Raw genomic sequence first — 19,794 nt, forward strand, 5'->3', positions numbered from 1 at the left:
TATCATGTTACAGGTCAGCTATTTTAACTTAAAAGAAATGGGTTATGATTAGAGAAGTTTGAGGAAGGGAGTGGCATGTCGTTAACTATATTCCCCTCAACTAATAATACAGAAATAAAGTGACAATTTGAGCGCACAAAACAAATAACTTTCCTAACAGGGTTCTGTTTTTAAGAAAGATCACTAAACACAGGCAGGGCAAGAGAGAATGGGAATACCAGCTAGAGATGTGGATTCATTGGGGAATATTTAGGGAATAGAATTGATAGGATTTGGTAGTTGATGGGTTATGAAAGGTTGAGGAAGGGAGATCTGGAAGTTTTCTGGCTTCTAAAAGATGTCTGGCTTAATATTGTTGAGTGGTTAGTTGGGACATTTATGAAGAAAAAAAGGTAGTAGAGAGGATTACTTTGGAGGGAAGGGTACAGATCATAAAGTCCATGTGAACGTGCTGAGATTGAGATGTCTGGAATACTTGGAGATGTAGAGGAAGCATGTGGATGGATGTATAAGTCGCATGTATCAGAAGGGCAGTCTGTTTTGGAGTGGGAAAACCATGGGAGTGGAGATGAGTGGTAAAAGAGCCTAAGTCCAAGTCTTGGGGAATTCTGATATTTAATGGTGAGAGGAGAATGAGATAACAAAGGAGCCCCCAAACATTGGAGTAAACCCTGGAGTATAATGTCATAGAGGCTGAGGAAAAGCGAATTTCAAAGAGAAGAAAGAGATTAGCTATACTGAATGCTGCGGTGAGTGGTCAAGTAATTTGAGGGCAGCAAAACACACTGTACTTAGCCATGTGGAAGGTATTGGTGACCTCATTTAGGGCCTTTTCGCTCCGTGTGGAGAGCAAAAACTAGATTAAACTGGCTGGTGAAATGTAGCTTCAAGTGTAAACATCACTTCTGAGAACTTAATTTATATACAAAAGGAAAATGAATAGTATCTAGAAAGTATGAAATAGTACCCAGAAAGGTATACATGTTATTTTTCTTTTCAGGGTGGAAGTGATATGCTTATGTGCTGTGGGAACTGTTCGAGAGAGTGAAGAAGGATTGAAATTGATTATTCATATAGGAAAGGAAAGAAACCACTGATAACATATAGGAGTCCTGAGAATTTTCAAGAGGCTTGGGATCCAAAGCACGGGTAGAGAGATTTTCCTTAGATAGGAGTTAGGGTGCTTCTGTCATAACAGAGGAGAAAGTTAAAAAGATGGGTTCTGAGGCAAATAGGTTTTAGGTGTATGACAGGAAGATAAGGGAGTTTCCTCTGACATATTGTATTTTCCTTGTGAAGTTGGTATTAAGGTCATTCTCTAAGAGTCAGGAGTAATAAGGTGGTCAGAAGTTTACGGAAAGCAAATCAGTGTGTAACGTAGGCATTGTGAGACATGTGACAACAAACTGACCATAAAGACATCACAGAATTGCTGTCCAGTTGTTAAGGGCTTGTTGAGGTTGTGATCATGGACTTAAAGTGGTCTCAGGTTACCCTTGTGTACAATTTTCCTTAAGCACTAGCTACCTTGGGTCATCTGAGTTTGGCATTCTGCCAGTCTTTTATGGCAAAAGGGCAAATGAGTTTAAGAAATTGGCAGGAATGTGATTAAAATCTTGGACTGCGTTATCTGCACTGGAGGAACAAAAACAGGATAAGGACTGGGGCAGGGATGGAGAGGGTGTGCTGCTGATGAATATTAAGAAGGTAGAGGAGTTGTGATCTGAAAGTATCATTAGTGATAAAGCGCTTAGAAAAATTAGTTGGGCATGCTTGACATATAGGAATCTTCGTTCAGAAATCTAGATGTTTGTACTAGCGATTTTAGAAGTAGTACAGTTGTGGGTTGATGACAGGCCTAGAATACAATCCTTAGTATGGCTGAGATGGAACAGAAGAGATGTCAGTAGAAATGAGGGTCGCAAGGAATTGAAAAATGAAGGTTTTAGATGTCCACATGGAAAATACTGTCACTGAGGATCATGATAGGAAATGGGATAGACAGAAAGACTAGGAGCCGTACTTAACAAGTCCTCGTTAGGTAAGGTAGGTTGACAGGTGACATAGCCAGATATACTGAACCTTAAAGGAGCAGAGGTTTTTGTAAGGTTAGTACATGCTGGCCTGGAAATGGTGATTGGAAAGGAAGACATCATCCCCCACCATTCGAAAGGTATGCATGGATAACAGAGTCCATGAGAAAAGAGTCAAGTTTCAGTTAAGGCAAGGTGGGAGACGAGGTTGATATAATTTGCTGATTACTGAGTGTCAGTTCTGGAGAGTGGAGTGAAGAATTTCATACCCTAGGGTGGAGAAATAGTAGAGAAAGTAGGGAACTGAGTCAAGAGCAAAGAAATACTAAGTATTATGTGAACAGTAGTATAATAGAGCATTGATTCCCCATTACCTGTTCCCATGCCAGCTATCAAAATCAGAATTAAGGCCCTAACATTTTAACATGATCCTCAGAAATTCTGATCATAGCTAGATTTTGTTGATCTTGTGAACAGATGGCTAATGGGCCTTATCCTGAGAACAGGGTGGGAGGTATGATGTGTTTCCTTCTGAAAGCCTCGTGGAAGACAAGTCTTGGCTTTCTTGGTGTGGACGCCAAAGGGGCAATTTCAGATGTCTCAGTGATAAGGATTTAAAGTGGAAAAAGAGCTTTAAGAGAGAGAGAGGGAGAGAGGGTGGGGGAAGATGACATGTTATATTTCTTAGGTCTCTAAACTCCCTTGTCAAAAGATAAGCCAGGTATTGGTTTATGCTCCTAACAATGTAAGCAGGTCTGCTGATTAACTTTATAACGTTATTGAATGATGAAAATTGCACATACCAAAGATGAGTACCCTATAATACTTTTCTAGTATTGATAAGGCATACTCACTAGTAATTGTGAAAAAGAACAATATTTGAGAGAAACTATTTGCCTCCTTCTGGTTAAATTTTAGTTTTTATAATGACTATTAAATTATTTCTTCCTAATGGGTTTGAAATTATCCACATTAAAGCGTACCTTATCAAGATAAATTACTTCAGAAGGCTTACAAAGGTCACTAAATTATTTATGCCATTTCATATTGCTCTTTCATGCAGGGTTTGTAACTGAGCTGAAGGTCTTGTGTTACTTCTCTGTATTTTTTCATCTTATGGAGAAAAAAACTAATTTGTTTTCTTTTAATATCTTCAATTGCTTGCTGTCAGTCTTCATTCTTTGATCGTGTATTTGTGTTAGTTTGGAATTCAACTTTGGGAAGTGGTTACATTTTAACCTTATTCATTTTTAAAAGTATTCATACTGATTTTCTGTGTCATAGGTAGGAAAAAGATATGTAAAGCCATGGAAAGAAGCTGGGGCGTGCTTTCACTGGGGGAAAAAATTTAGTATCCTCTGTGTGCTAATGGATTCTTAGCAGTTGTCCATTCTGTTCTAATTTTACTGACAATAAAGCCCTGTATGGGAATTTCACCTATGACAAGTGGAAATATAAAGTCTGAGGAAAACAAGTTTACACAATTCTTCTACTACACACCTGACTCCCTTTACCTTTTCACAGCTGGTGTTTTTTTGTGCTGAATTTCCATGTGTAGAGATACTTTATCCAGTGAGTATAGTATTGGGTCTTAAATGGCTTCCTTGGAGAATCCAGTGCTCTGTTCAGAGAATGTGAACAAGGTGAATTATGCCCCTCCAATCCTGCAGAGGCTAGCAAAGCCTGGACTCCAGGTAGAGCTCACCCTGAGAAACCAGGTGGAAAACAACTGTCCTCATACTTGAGCAAGCATCAGACATCTTGTAATAAGTTTAGCTCCATAACTCATGGTCTTACCTATCTTTCTCCGTTCATTTCTCCAAATAAACCTCCTGTTTAAAATCTTCTTACGTTTATATTTCTTGCAAGGGAGGATTTTGTACAACTACCATTGTGTGTGTTTGCGTATGAGTTTCAGCATGAAAAAATTGGATCGTGTTAGGCACACTTTTATGTCTCATACTTTTTTCGCGTAGTAATACATCATGGAGGTCTTTCCAAATCAGCATAGAAAGATCTGATTCATTCTTGGAACAACTGCACAGAATGCCTGAGTGTGGACATTGTTTTCATTCATGTGCGCAGTCTGTCTTGATGGACACTTTTGCTGTTTCTGATGATGTGGTACTGTGAACGGTGCTGCACTCAACATTCTTGCTCATACTCTTGGCCATTGCAGTGATATCCATTGGGAAAATTCCCGGCAGTGGAATCTATTTATCAACATAGTCCATGCATTTAAAGTTTTGGTGACTGAGTGGTCCTGAATTGCCCACTAAGGAGATTATTCCAACTTAACGTTTCTTGGAACAGTAACTTCCTCCCATCTAACGTTGCCAGCACTGAGCAGTGTTAGAGTTTTTGAGATTATGACAGGTTAAGAGGCAAAAAAAAAAATGGTACTTCATTCTAATTTTGATTGGCATTTCTGTATGAGTGAAGCTGAGCATTTTTCATATTTGCCATTTGAATTTCTTTTTCTGTAAATGGCATGTACTTTTATATGTGTTACAGACATTTTTCCTTTTATTTTTATTTATTTATGAATATTTTTACCATGATGAGACTTTTATCTGTTTCTTTATGGTATTTTGGCTTTGTCTTGCTTATAAAGGCCACACCCACTTCATCATGATTTCCTCCAGTCCTTTATGAATTTAATTTTTATTATTAAATCTTTGATCTGTCTGGAACTTTTTGCATATCGTAATGATGTTGGTTTGCAATCTCCTCAGGGCCTCTCCAGGTATAACCTGAAACTGGCCCCCAAACACAGAGGGCAAGGAGACTGAAGAAAGAGGCAGGCCACTCCAGGCTGGTGGGTGGCAGGTTTAATAATTAAGGGAACTTGTATACAAGTAGATCTCTGCACCCTCCTGCCACAATCTTAAAAGTTTATTTAGAGGCCTTCACGGGATCTGGTCACACACACAGTCAACGCCACCTTTCTATCTAAACGCTGTGTCCTTGGGCAGCTTCTCACGGAGAGAAGACAAGCTGAGTGGTCATTCCAGGAACAAGAGAAGGGATGAGGAACTTCTCATTACCTGGGCCCAGCTCGTGGGTCAAACTGGTGGTTGCATCTTGATGACCTCCCCCAGCAAATGCATTTCTGAATACTCCCTGTTTATTCTGTTGTTTTTAAAGTTTAATATAACATACAAAATTCTCACATTTGCCTGAGTCCGTTTCTGAACTTCGTCTTCTGTTTCCTTGATCTTATTGTCTCGTCTCTGTTATCAAACTATTTTACTTATTCTGTTTTTATAATATTTTTAATTTGTGATTGGGATAAGCATCCTGATTATTCTTCAGTTTTAGAATTTTTCTTGGATAAATATACAGTTTTACTTTTCAGGATGAACTTTAGTATCACTTCCAAGAAATAATGTTTATCTTTGAGTTGAATTAAGTGCATTGATTTACAGATTAAGTTAGCGAGAATTGGTATTTTTTACCAAATCAAGTTTTCCCATCCAAAAGGAAAGGATATCATTTCATTTGTTGAATGTCCTTCAGCGGTATTATAATGTTTTCTTCATGTAGGTGCTACCTATTTCTTGTTTTTTTCTGTTTCTGATGGCTTTTATAAGGATGTTTTCTTACCATTTTCTAACCAGTTATTCTTTATATACAGAAAGACATTTAACATATTGATTTGGGGGACTGTCACCTTTCTGAATTCTTTCATTATTTTAGTTAGTAGTTTTTAATTAATTCTCAATTTTCTAAATAGATGTTCATTTCAACTGCAACAAGTAATTGCTTTGACCTCTTCTATTTCAGTATTTACACTTTTTATTATTTTCTCATGTCTAATTCCATTGTGTAGGACATTAGTAAGCTGGCTGTAAACAGCTGTGCCTTGTTCCTAACTTTGGTATACTCCTAATGTTTTATGATTCAGTGTGGATTGAAATCAGTATCATCATCAAGATTGAATGTAGTCTTTTGTGAGATTTCAGTGCCTGGAGATGAAGATGATTAAATGTTTTTTCTCCTTTGACTTATTAATAAATATGTTAATATAAGTATATTTATAAATATAGTGCCCTTGCATTCTGGGGTTTAATTTTACTTAGTTGTGGTGTATTGGTTTAATGCATTGGTGAATTCTGTTTTCTGAAGTCCTTTACAATTTGTATTAATATTCTGAAGAGAGATTTCTCTATTGTATTCAGTTTTCTGCTGCTTTATCAGGTTTTAATATCAGTGCTATTACACTGCCTAAGATTAGTTTTTAGATTTCCATTTCTGTGCTCTAGGGCCTCTTACTAACACTAGAATTAATTTGTCTTTAAAAAGTATGAAAGCCTGACAAAAATAGAAAGGAAGATCAATGGAATAGAATAGAGAACTCAGAAGTAAGCCCAAACACATATGGGCACCTTATCTTTGACAAAGGAGGCACGAATATACAATGGAAAAAAGACAGCCTCTTCAAGAAGTGGTGCTGGGAAAACTGGACAGCAACATGTAAAAGAATAAAATTAGAACACTTCCTAACACCATACACAAAAATAAACTCCAAATGGATTAAAGACCTACATGTAAGGCCAGACACTATCAAACTCCTAGAGGAAAACATAGGCAGAACACTCTGTGACATCCATCAAAGCAAGATCCTTTTTGACCCACCTCCTAGAATCATGGAAATAACGTCAAGAATAAACAAATGGGACCTCATGAAACTTAAAAGCTTTTGCACAGCGAAAGAAACCATAAACAAGACTAAAAGGCAACCCTCAGAATGGGAAAAAATAATTGCCTATGAAACAACGGACAAAGGATTAACTTCCAAAATATACAAGCAGCTCATGAAGCTTAATACCAAAAAAGCAAATAACCCAATCCACAAATGGGCAGAAGACCTAAATAGACATTTCTCCAAAGAAGACATACAGATGGCCAACACACACATGAAAAGATGCTCAACATCACTAATCATCAGAGAAATGCAAGTCAAAGCCACAATGAGGTATCACCTCACACCAATCAGAATGGCCATCATCACAAAGTCTGGAAACAACAAATATTGGAGAGGGTGTGGAGAAAAGGGAACTCTCTTGCACTGTTGGTGGGAATGTAAGTTGGTACAGCCACTATGGAAAACAGTTTGGAAGTTCCTTAAAAAACTACAAATAGAACTACCATATGATCCAGTAATCCCACTCCTGGGCATATACCCAAAGAAAACCATAATCCCAAAAGAAACTTGTACCATAATGTTTATTGCAGCACTGTTTACAATAGCCAGGACATGGAAGCAACCTAAATGCCCATCAACAAATGAATGGATACAGAAGATGTGGCATATATATACAATGGAATATTACTCAGCTATAAAAAGGGATGAGATGGAGCTATATGTCATGAGGTGGATAGAACTACAATCTGTCATACATAGTGAAGTAAGTCAGAAAGAGAAGGACAAATATTGTATGCTAACTCACATATACGGAATCTAAAAATGGTACTGATGAACTCAGTGACAAGAACAAAGCAGCAGATACAGAGAATGGACTGGAGAACTCGAGGTTTGGGAGGGGGCGGGGGGTGAAGGGGAAGCTGAGACGAAGTGAGAGAGTAGCTCAGACATATATATACTACCAACTGTAAAATAGATAGTGGGAAGTTGTTGTATAACAAAGGGAGTCCAACTCAAGGATGGAAGATGCCTTAGAGGACTGGGGCAGGGAGGGTGGGGGGAATCGAGTGGGGGGGAGTCAAGGAAGGGAGGGAATATGGGGATATGTGTATAAAAACAGTTGATTGAACTTGGTGTACCCCCCAAAAAATAATAAATAAATAAATAAAATTAAAAAAAAATGTATGAAAGCCTAGATGTTAGATCGCCTTTAAATTTTCTTCCATTGCTTTTATTATAATTTTCTATCACTTTTAATATAAATGTTAGTAGCATATTTTCCTAGAAAATCATCTGTTCCAAAAAGTTTTCGTAATGGAATGTGTTGAATTTTTCAAAATACTCTTTTCTGATTCTTTTATATTGTGATGAATTTCTGAACACTTCTTTTTCACATTACTGATTCTGTGGCTTTGTGCTTGTGCTGTTGTGCTTGTGCACAACTGTGTATCTCCTTTTACTTAAAGGCTAGATAGTACGTATTTAAAGCCTGTGAACGTATAAGTCTGTCACAACTTCTCAACTCCCCTGTTGTAGCTCAAAATCAGCCGTAGACAATATGTAAACAAACTGATATGGCTGTTTCAATGAAACTTTACAAAAGAGGCAGTTGGCACATAATTTGCCAAATCCTTCTGCCCAGTAATAGATATTGTCTATTTTTTAAATTTTTTTCTTTTAAAATAAGAATTTTTATGTTTACTTATCAATTTCACATTTAAAAAATCAGATTCTGTTTTAATCTTATTAGGGCATTTCTTCTCTTTTCCTTGGCTTTTTTATATTTTTTACTTTTAAAGCCTTCTGAATTAAGTGCTTAATTTGCTTATTTATTATATTCTTATTTAGCTATACAAGTATTTCATGTATGATGTTTTCTGAGAGCACAACTTTACTCTGTCCTGTAAGTTTAATGTGTGGTGTTTTCATTAATTCTTAGACTTCTGCAATTTTAGTTTTTATTTCTCATTTGTTAAGAAAGCCAAGACAATGGAGATACACACTTTGTACAGCTCTGTTGTGACTAGATAAAAATATTACTACAAGTATCTTCCTATAAGGAACTGTGGTCCTTAAGCTTTTGTGTGCATCAGAATAACTTGAGCTGATTAGAAATGTTCGTCAAAGAACATAAAAAGATATTTATTTCACATCATTAACCATTAAGGAAATACACATTAAAACCACAGTAAGATACCATGCATACCTATTACAATGGCTAAAATAAAAAATGACAACAATATCAAGTCCTGCAAGCGTGGGATAGTAACTGCTACTGTCATGCATTGTTGATGTAAATGCACAATGGTACAACCACTTTGGAAATGGTTTAGTTTTCATAAAGTTAAACACACCTTTATTGTATGACCCAGTAATCCCACTCCCAGTGTCGACTTTAGAGAAATTAAAATGTATTCACACACGCACATGCACGAGTGCACACACACACTGTACACTAATATTCATAGAGACTCTATTCATAGTCACCCAAACTGGACACAACCCAAACATCCTTCATCAGTTGATAGGGTTAACAGTCTGTTATATATCCATCCATACTTTGGGATACTACTCAGCGAAAAGAAGGAATCAGCTATTGATACAGCAACTTAGATGAATCTCAAAGGCATCAAACTGGGTCAAAGAAACCAGTCCCTAAGTTTGCATACTATTTGATTCTTTTATATTTATCTAAAAATGTTTCATTTATATAACATTCTTGAAGTGACAAAACGATAGGGATGGGGAACAGATCAGGGGGTGCCGGGGTTGTAGGTGGGGAGGGTTTAACTATAAAGGAATAATAGAATTTAGGAGGGTAAAGAAACTGTTTTGTATTCTGACTATTATGGTGGTTACACAATTTGAACATATACTAAAATTCGCAGAACTGTACACAAAAAGTGAAAAAATAATTTTACTATGTTATAATTTTTGAAATAAGATTTTAAAACGTACTCATCCCTGGGCCTCATCCACAAGATTTCTTGTTTATTTGTGCTGTGAACTAGGCTAGATCACAAATGGCAGATTCAAATTCAAAGATAGTTGAAAATGAACAACCCAGTCTTATTTTAAGATTGTTGTCACTTCAGGTCTCTAATGAAGCAATAAAAAAAAGCAGTGCACAGGATATGAGCAGGAACAGAGACAAAGGTGAAGTGACCCCTGGTACCTCTTGGTTGCTTGCAGAGGACAAGCTGGTTGAACCCACCTGGCCAGAGTCAGAGGTGCTGTGTCAGCACCCCGTGATCTACCTGCTACCTTTTAAGAATATTCCTCACCACAGTTACATATTTCCTGCTTTCAACTTCTTACTGTGCCATTGGTGTCACAAGCCAAGTCTTACCTCAACTGGATGTTGACTAAAACTCTGCATTTATAACAAAACACATCAGGATATTCCAATGTAGGGGTACACGAACAGCAGGTGTTTCCCCCCCCCAAAAAACCCCAGCAATCCAGCAGTGTGGTTTGTTCCAAGTATCTCCAAGCAATATTTTTTATTTTTTCCTCTGTTAGCTCTGAATGTTAGCAAAGAAATCAAGTAGGTGAAATGTTTTTTGTTTTTTGACCTTAGCCCCGCAAAGGAACTCTGTTATATACCAACAAATACCGTACAATAGGCTTTATCTCAAGTCAGCCCATATTCATGAGATTGACAACAACGCATGTCTGAAAAGATGAAAGTTAAGGCAATAAGACCCAAATGTAGTTAATCACAGAGTGTATGTATGCAAGTTTTTCTAAAAGTCTGACCACACTGCCCAAAAATGAAATAATACCCTACCCTTGTAAATTAAAGAAAATAATCTTTTTGTGTGTATGTGTATTTTGCTCAAAATTCCGAGTTGTCATTTACTTGGCTGGCCACTAGATGGTAGACTTTGTTAATGTGTTCCCTTCCATTTCTCACAGTTGAAGCAGATTTCATGGAGTGCTGTTTTCTTAGATTATTTTCTTAGTTAATTATTATTAATTTAGAAGTTTAAAATTTTAAGTGACCTTAGAGTTAATCAGTGTGACAAAACCTGTGCTAGAACCCCATTCCCTGCCAGTGTATGCCCCTTACAGGAAAACTATGGAAAATGCTGTTTCAAAAGAAGCTATCAAGATGTTGATCATGAAATTATCAGAGCAGTAGCAAATAAGCACAGGATGTGGTGCCCAAACAGAAGCTTTGACTATATGAACACTTTTGTTAATCCACAGTCTTTAATTTTTCAGAAAAAAATTCTCCATTGTACAGTGAGTCGTCAGTGGATTTTGTAAGATCTGCTGTAGCACCTATAGAGATTGCAGATAAGTGAACAGTATCCCACATCTGAGGTCAGACCAGGCCAAAGAACAGACCTCAGAAGTGAAGTTAGTATGTTCAGGGCAGATGTAAAGTTGAGGAGCTAGGACAGGTGGCCGGTGCCCTCCTGTCAGAGATCAGCGGGAACACAGGCGCAGGCGAAGCATAGTCGGGTTTAGTGGCTCGTTCCTCTGAGGAGCACATGCCCTGTGGAACCAGGGGCACCTCAGTAAGGAGGAAAGGCTTCCAAGGCAGTGGGTCTGGGACAGAAAGTGTAAAGACCCCGAGGCAGGTGTGGATTTGTCCAAAAAAAAAAAAAAAAATGGTGGGGGTTACTTAGAGAAAAAGCCTACTCTTGTGTCTGGCATGAGTAAGTGAGGTTCGGGGATGGGAATTATTTCTGTAGTCTTGCATGGTAAGGACTCTGGCCTTTACTCTGAATGAGTTGGAAGACACTGAGATTTGTGCTTATTTTTAATAGAGTGTTTTTTTGGAAGAGTAGGAAACAGGTAATACTGATTGATTACAAGAAGAGGACACCTGAGTGAAAGAGACACTTGCTTTTAACTATTTTCCTTTTGAATTTTGTGCCATGTCTGGGGTTACCTTTTTTTAAGATAGGTGAAATATAATTTGTAATGATTTTATATAAAGCATTGTATACTAAGACTCAGTAAGACCTTAAGATGCTTAAAAATAATTCTGTACTCTCTTTGATAAACTCATTCAAGAGACGTGCTAAATAACAATCGCTTTTAAATGCTAAATAACACTTTTATGTTTTGTTATCTCTCTAGGTGCAAAAGTCAAGAAATAAACAAGTACGAGAATTATTTCCAGATGGTTTTAGTATTCATCATGCCGGAATGCTTCGGCAGGACAGAAATCTGGTTGAGAGCTTGTTTTCTAATGGGCATATCAAAGTCCTCGTCTGTACAGCTACATTAGCCTGGGGTGTCAATCTCCCTGCTCATGCTGTTATCATTAAGGTAAGAGCTTACCTTCCTTTGCGCATGGATTTGTAGTATCTTAAAACAAACCTGTGGATTGATGTATTTAGAAAAATATTGTGATTTGGCTGCTTCAGTGACTTTGAATGTTGCTTATATAAGGTCAGAATTATTTTCTCGAATTTTCTCAGAATTATTTTCTCTAGTTTATATTGTGAAAATTTAACTCTATCACAGATGATGAAAGGATTAGTTAAAGTACACTTTTGAGATCTTGCCATATTTGCCTGATTTCAGTATTCAGCTCATCAGGATTATATTTGTGTGTGTTTATGTAAATTTTTATTAACTTTTCCTCTTCTAGGGAACACAAATATATGCTGCAAAAAGAGGCTCCTTTGTTGACCTTGGAATTTTAGATGTCATGCAGATATTTGGTCGAGCTGGAAGACCACAATTTGACAAATTTGGGGAAGGAATCATCATAACAACCCATGATAAACTCAGCCATTACCTCTCTTTGCTCACTCAGCAAAACCCAATTGAGAGTCAGTTTCTGGAAAGCCTTGCAGATAACCTAAATGCAGAGGTAAGATCTAACGAGTCAAAGATTGCAATAGAATCATCAGCTTCAAGAATGACCAGGAAAAACAAAGGTTGAGTTGATTACTGTTTTGTGATATTTAATAATACATTTTATTTCATACACAGTCATAAGACACAAGAGGCAGAATGGCAATATTGTTGATTAGTTCAGAGCAATGATAGCTGATAACTCATTGCTAAAAGACTATACTTTTAAATCATGTGATTTTGTTATAGCACAGTAATCTAATCAAACCTATACAAACCAGGGAAACAGAAATAGCAATAATGACAACTATATTTGTACTGCACTTTTATAAAGTTTACTATGAAGTATTTTATAAAGTTTTTATAAGGTTAATTAAGCTCTTCTGTCTTAGATCATTTGATTAACTGTTATAGAAAATATGATTGCTTAAATTGAGCTGCAGTATTATAATGTATTTTATGTGTGATGTGTGTTTGTGTTAAGATTTAAATAGCAGACCCTGGAGGCCTAGGTAACAGCTTAACTGGTAAAGAGGATAAACATTCTTAATTTAAGAGTCTGTGTGTCAAACAATCAAATGAGGTTTTGCCGTTTTCACCGCATTTTTAATTGTTGTTCTGTCATCCAACAGTTTGCTACTTCTGTATCCCTTCTTACCATTAAAGTTGACTCAGCTAATTTTTGAAAGTAGGTGGGATATAACTATTAAATAGATAAATAAGTGAAATATTTGAACTGAAATATTACAGAAATTTCACTTAGATTCTAAGGAATGATTCAATAGAAGGAGAAGATACTTTTGGCCCCGCTAGCTTATCAGGAAAGGCTTTGTTCCTGAAGGTGGTAAAACTTGATCTGGGTTTAGAAAGTGAGGTAAAGTTTAGAAGATCTAGTTGGAAGTTAGAAAAAATCATGAAAGATGCTGGTTTCTAGTAGCATAATTACAAGAAAATGAAAAAGATTAGCAAATGAATAAAAATATTAGAAATATCTCCAAAGGAAATATTATAGCTCAGTTTCAATCCTCATTACCTACCATGATGGCATGGTTTAAATAGTTAGGTCTTGGGTCATGAGTCACCAGTATCTATGATGGAATAGTCTATTGTACAAACATAGTAACAGTAGCAGTGGATTGAGGACATGCTGACATACTGGGTGCTTTTTGTATATTCTCTCATTCTCTCAGTACTGCTGCTAAGGGAGATATTATTGTCCTCAGAGAGATAGGTAACTGACCCAAAGGTCATTCAGGTACTAATTTTTGGAACTACTACTATTCAAACTCAGGAGTGTTTAACTACAACCCAGTCTTTTTATTATAGCCTAGATTTCTGTTATATAAAATGTAGTAAGTTAAAGGTGAATACATTTCTCTATACCATTTGACTTCTTCTATGACCAGGACTAAATATTTTCCAAAATGGTAGTAATAATTTCTCTGATGTAGAATAAAAAGCAAGGCTCTTCTATTACAATTTTTCTAGAAAAGCATATCAAAGACTACATCTTTGTAAACTTAGAATTATTTTCCTTGATAGCTTTTTGTAAGTAGTAAAGTAAATACAAAATGGTGATTTTTTATACAGAGGACACAGGTAACTCTTGTCCTCAAGGAATTCTTTTTCTTAGGGACTATAAAATACCATCAGTGAAACTATTTGGTCAAGCCCTGAGAAATTAAAAATAAATTGTAGCCCATAGATTCTCCTTATGTTCATAAAATACTTATTAGGGTTTGTCATTTTCAGAAATGTCAACTAACTATAACCATAATTCCATTTAATGCCATAAATGGCATTCAAATAATGAAACGTACCTTGAAATTTTTACCTACTATAGTGAAGTATAGGCATAGCTAAAATTTCTTTATCATATTTTGTCTACTAGAATAGCTTTCAATTAAATTTTCTTCTTGAGGAAACAAACTCCCTTAAATTATAGTTGAGTGTGAAATTAAATTTGGTAATCTGTGGAAGCCAAGTGTGAAATTAGTTTATAAAATGAGTGTATGCTGTGTTCTTAAGGTAATGGATTTTTAAGTCTTTAGATTCACAAAATCTTTGCAAGACTATATAGTGGCAGTGATCAACATCAAGGTCACGTCAGATTAGGAATGTTGCCCGTATTAATATCTTTGATAACACTAGTTTAGAAGAACTGGAGAAAGTGTTATATTAAGCAGTCATTTTAATGCAGACATTTTCTGAGGCATCTTCGCTGATTGATGCCTGGTGGGGCTGACTCCCTAATGCTGATTAATGCCAAAAGGTCACAAGTCCCAGCCCTTGTATAAAGCCACTTAATTTTGCACTGAGAGAAACACTGAAGCATGTTCGAGGCTTATTAAAATTTATTCAGCAGATATTACTGGGTACCTATTCTGTGCCAGTCCCCTATGGTCAATACTTTAAAATGTATTAATGTTTCTATAACTGTACGTACATTTCTTTATACAGGGTTCCTCCCATCTCCGCAGGGCATGGTACTAACACTTTGTCCTTGGATTTAAGGCCTCAGCAGTCTGACACCTTCCCAATTCTGGCTCTGGTAACTTTCCAGCACAGATCTTCTGCTCTAGGCAGGTTCTCACTCTACTTGCTTCACCTATAAAGTGACAATCTTCCCATGTATAAATTAGGAATAAAATCACTAGATTGTTGTGAAAATTTAACAAACACCTGTACCAAGTTATTATTCAGTACAAGGTTGTACCGCTTATATTATCTCATAGTCTTTATACTCAGTCCCAATTATACTTACTGCCCATACTCAAATTTTACTGGAATAAACAAATGAATGGTGGCAGAAATGGTGTTTTCATACATGTACTAAAGGGGTTTGTGTATACATATATATTTATATAAATATTATATTTGCTTGTTTAGTTTTATATGATTGCAACTAGCTTTTTAAAAAATTCATACAAATAATTAAGATAACCTTAATGACTAAAGTTTAAATAGGTAAATTAGATATGAAGTGATACTTTGAGCCTTACTTCTAAATTACCAAATTTGGGATAGATGTTTTTTTTCCTCTTTTACTTAAAGCGTAAAGCTCTATTACACTATATACTAATGGCACTTCTATAAGTTTTGCATGTCAGGTGTTTTTCTCTAAAAGCATTTTTGAATACACATGATGTCCTAGGCACTGTGCATCATGGTTTCATAGATGTCATCCTAATTAGTTACATGTATCTCACCTATAAGACTACAGAACTTCTTGAGACCAGGGACCATGTTCTATTTATTGCCATATCTGTTGAGCTTTACATAGTATAGTCTTGCTGCTGACTTCCTATATAATTATTGAGGTGAATGGATAAATTTCAGAGATACTGTGAAAAATACTTGTTTTATAAAATGCTCCTGTACTAAGCCACTAGGAGACCACAAATATTTGCAAGTAAATTTTTATTTTTGTCACTAGGTGGCATTCAAGGATTAATCTCACAGTATGATGCACCATCATAAGTTTACATGCATTTTTCTGGGTAGTCTGTTCCTTTTTGGTGAACATTTGGAAGACTTGTATTACTTGATCCAGTCTTTGGTATCTACTTCATCTTTTCCTTTATTCTTATCAGTAGCTAGCAATAGGCAATTATTTATTATCGTTAATTTACTGAGTCTGCTTTTGAAGGTAATAGCAAGCTTATTTTATCCTTTATAAAATGTTCTACTCTTAGGAGTTATGGGATGTTATTTTAAAATATCTATAAGTCATAAGGGGATTAACACAATTTGGCCGTGAAATAATCAAATCACAAATGGAGGATGCAATCAGATGTTTGGCCATATCAAACTAGTTTCCTTTATCTAAGCAGACTAGAAAATGTTTCGCTGTGTTACTTGTAAATATTTAGGAAGCGTTGTAGAACTCACTCCCTAGCTAAATTTTAGTTCTTCTTACTCTTCATCTTGTGGAAAGTCTTACAGTTCACATTTTAGGAAATGTATATATACTCACATTGTGGATGCGTTAGTCATTTGTAAATACATTGGTGTAAATTTATTTTTTTCCAGCTTAATGGAGATATAATTGACATATGACATTGTAAGTTTAAGGTGTACAGTGCAATCATTTGACATATGTATTTGTGAAATGTTCACCACAGTAAAGTTAGTAAACATATCCTTCACTTCATATAATAACCATTTTGTTTTGTTATGTACTCTCACCAACTTTCAATTACGTAGTACAGCACAGTTAACTGCAGTCACTGTGCTGTGCCTTAGATCCCCAGAACTTACTCATCTTATGCCTGGAAATTTGTACCCCTTAACCAACATCTCCTCATTTCCCCTGACCCTCAACTCCTGGCTATAAACTTTCTGGTCTTTGTTTCTATGAGTTTGGTGTTTTCAGTCTTTATATAAGGGAGATCATACAGTATTTGTCTTTCTCTATCTGACGTATTTCAAGATAGTGTAATCTTTTAAGTAGTGAGAATCTGCTTTATTTATTTACTTTTGGTCATTTTTTAAAGGACAAATAGTATGATGCAATGTTATAATGGTATTTATAAATTGCTATATGTCATCTTCAACTAACTAAAGATAGCTAAGTATGCACATACTTATTTTACAGAATTAGTTATACAAAATTTAAATTATAATATGAGAATACAGCAAACATTAAGGTTTATATTTTCTTTCATATTTAGTACTAAAATAAGAGGATTTATTCTTCCTTCTTTACGCCTAAAATTTGGTTATTTAGGTAGGGACCATCACTTCTTCTTTGATTAAAGTCTTACGAGGTAAAAAAATTTTTCCAGCTACAGGTTCAGAAAAAAATATTCAACTATGAAGTTTCAAAACTTGGATATATTTGTTAATTAAAATTAATACTAAGTAAAAGAAAATGACTACCTATAGATCCAGTGGCTAAAGAAATATATTTTCTTTAGGAAAACTTTTCATTGCGATTGTGTGTTAATAAGATCATTTTCTAACAATTTCGTTTATTACACAGATTTTATATGTTGTTGTGTTTTAAAATTATTAACCTTTGGATTTATTAAATATATTATAAAGCTACATTAAAAATGCTACATTGAAAATTGTATTTCCTTTCAGAATATAATTTTAAGAATTACCCAGTGTTTATTATAATTTGAATGTATAAATATCTATTTTTTCCATAGGTTAAGTTTACCAATAAAAAGTTAAAACCACTCCCTGTTCTTATATGAGTTTTTTAAAGTATATGTATTATTAATAGATATAAATCCTAATAATATATGATTTTGTTTTGTGCAAAAATGACTGCATTTACTGTTGTATTGATATTTATATTATATCATATTGCATATGGGTATCTTTAGAGGGAAGAACTAACGTTATGCCATTTGTGATTTTGGTAATGACAGTATACAAAATCACAATAAAGAGAGACAGGATCAGCGATATTAATGTTGTTTTGATTGTGGTGCAGTTACATTTAAAACTGTCAGTAATGTTGTCACATAAAATGAAGCCAATATTTAAAAGAAATAAGAAGAAAAATTAATGAATACCAAAATGTTTTTCATACTATATAGAAATAAACTCAAATGGGAAAAATAATCAAATGCCGTAATAATAAATAAGGTCAGTTTTGGAAGATAGCATTTCTAATGTACTGTTCTCAATGAAATGAGGCGGGACTGATCTTTAATTAATTGGAGAAAGGTCATGTCCAATAATTGTGCTTACCTTGTTTTAAATACAGCATAGTGATGTCTTTTAAAACTTAACTTTTGACAAAATGGTCTTTGATGTAATGTTTATATTCAACTTTAATGCATTAGTTTGATTTTTGTTATATTTCTGATTTGCAGATTGCTTTGGGAACAGTTACTAATGTGGAAGAAGCAGTGAAGTGGATAAGTTACACTTATCTTTATGTACGGATGAGAGCAAATCCATTAGTATATGGCATCAGTCACAAGGCTTATCAGGTAGAAAACTCATTTATTAAAAAAAGAAAGTCAGACCTCCTTTTTAGTTCTGTAATCCTTTCATGATATGAGGATAAATATTTGCTACTTCTGCCCCATCTGAAAAGAGTTGGGTACCTGGAAGAAAAATAAAGAGCCTTAATCTTTTTTAGAAAATACTAAGGAAAATTAAACTTGCCCCTGTAATTATTTCATTTTCTTTATGTCTCTTTTCTTCTGATACTAATCATCTTTATGTTGTTTTCAATTTACTCAGATAAGTTTCCATTTGATGTTAATATTTTGCTGTGTTTTTTTAACTATATTTTTTAAATTTAGTTTTTGAAATAAATCGGACACGAGGAAACTTACAGACTGCTTTTAACGATAGGCTTATGTTATATACAGTATGTTCCATCTTAACAGTGTGGAGGGTGGATCAGTTCTGCTGTGCACATAGACTGAGAATCAGATGAATGTGGTCATAGCTCTTCTGTAAACTTCACAGTTGTGTGGTCCACATAGCTTACGGATTCTGTGAGATCTTGTCTTTTCCTTAGAATACTGCTTTGTACCATGTAAATGCTTCCTAATTACAGACAAAATCCAGTTGTTATCTAATGAAAATACTATTTCACCACCATCATATTGATATTCACTAGTGTTAAATCAAAATAGCGAAGTTGAATTTAACTCGAAATTATAGTTTTCCTCCATTTACTAATAATGATAACTTTGTATTTATATATATATCAGTTTATATATACATATTATTGTATGTATATATTATGTATATATATCAAAGCAATTGTATTATCAAAGCAGTTGCCTACCTTTTCATATACAGTAAATTTGACCATGGAAAGATTGAAACTTAGGATTTAGGAGAGAAAAAAAAGAAAAAGAAAAAAAAAATAGCAGCAGCAACTAGTTATGAAGCTGTTCATCTGAAATCATTTGATTTTTATATTTAGATTTACTCTAGATGGGATTCAACTACCTTTCTTCTTCTTCTCGTTAAAATCTGTGCTAACTTCATATGGAAGATTATGTAAATGTAGGTGTATTGTATACCTGTAATTTTATGAATTTTAAAGAATAAGGCAGCACTATTTACAATAGCCAGGACATGGAAGCAACCTAAATGCCCATCAACAAATGAATGGATAAAGAAGATGTGGCACATATATTAAATGGAATATTACTCAGCCATAAAAAGGAATGAAATTGAGTTATTTGTAGTGAGGTGAATGGACCTAGAGTCAGTCATACAGAGCGGAGTAAGCCAGAAAGAGAAAAACAAATACTGTATGCTAACTCATATATATGGAATCTAAAAAAATGGTACTGATGAACCCAGTGA

The 19,794-nt window shown here is 35.0% G+C and overlaps 1 protein-coding gene across 2 annotated transcripts in view; it reads left to right on the forward strand.

Annotated features, from left to right (window-relative positions):
* ASCC3 (activating signal cointegrator 1 complex subunit 3) overlaps window positions 1–19,794 on the forward strand; it is a 330,464-nt gene that overhangs the window by 187,615 nt on the left and 123,055 nt on the right. For both annotated transcript variants that reach the window (XM_057737877.1, XM_057737879.1), the window contains 3 exons: window positions 11,776–11,967; window positions 12,293–12,517; window positions 18,333–18,452. In XM_057737877.1, coding sequence (XP_057593860.1) covers window positions 11,776–11,967; window positions 12,293–12,517; window positions 18,333–18,452 — 537 coding nt within the window. The remainder of the gene's footprint in view (window positions 1–11,775; window positions 11,968–12,292; window positions 12,518–18,332; window positions 18,453–19,794) is intronic.

Source organism: Hippopotamus amphibius, chromosome 6, assembly GCF_030028045.1.
Source record: "Hippopotamus amphibius kiboko isolate mHipAmp2 chromosome 6, mHipAmp2.hap2, whole genome shotgun sequence".
Taxonomy (NCBI): domain Eukaryota; kingdom Metazoa; phylum Chordata; class Mammalia; order Artiodactyla; family Hippopotamidae; genus Hippopotamus; species Hippopotamus amphibius.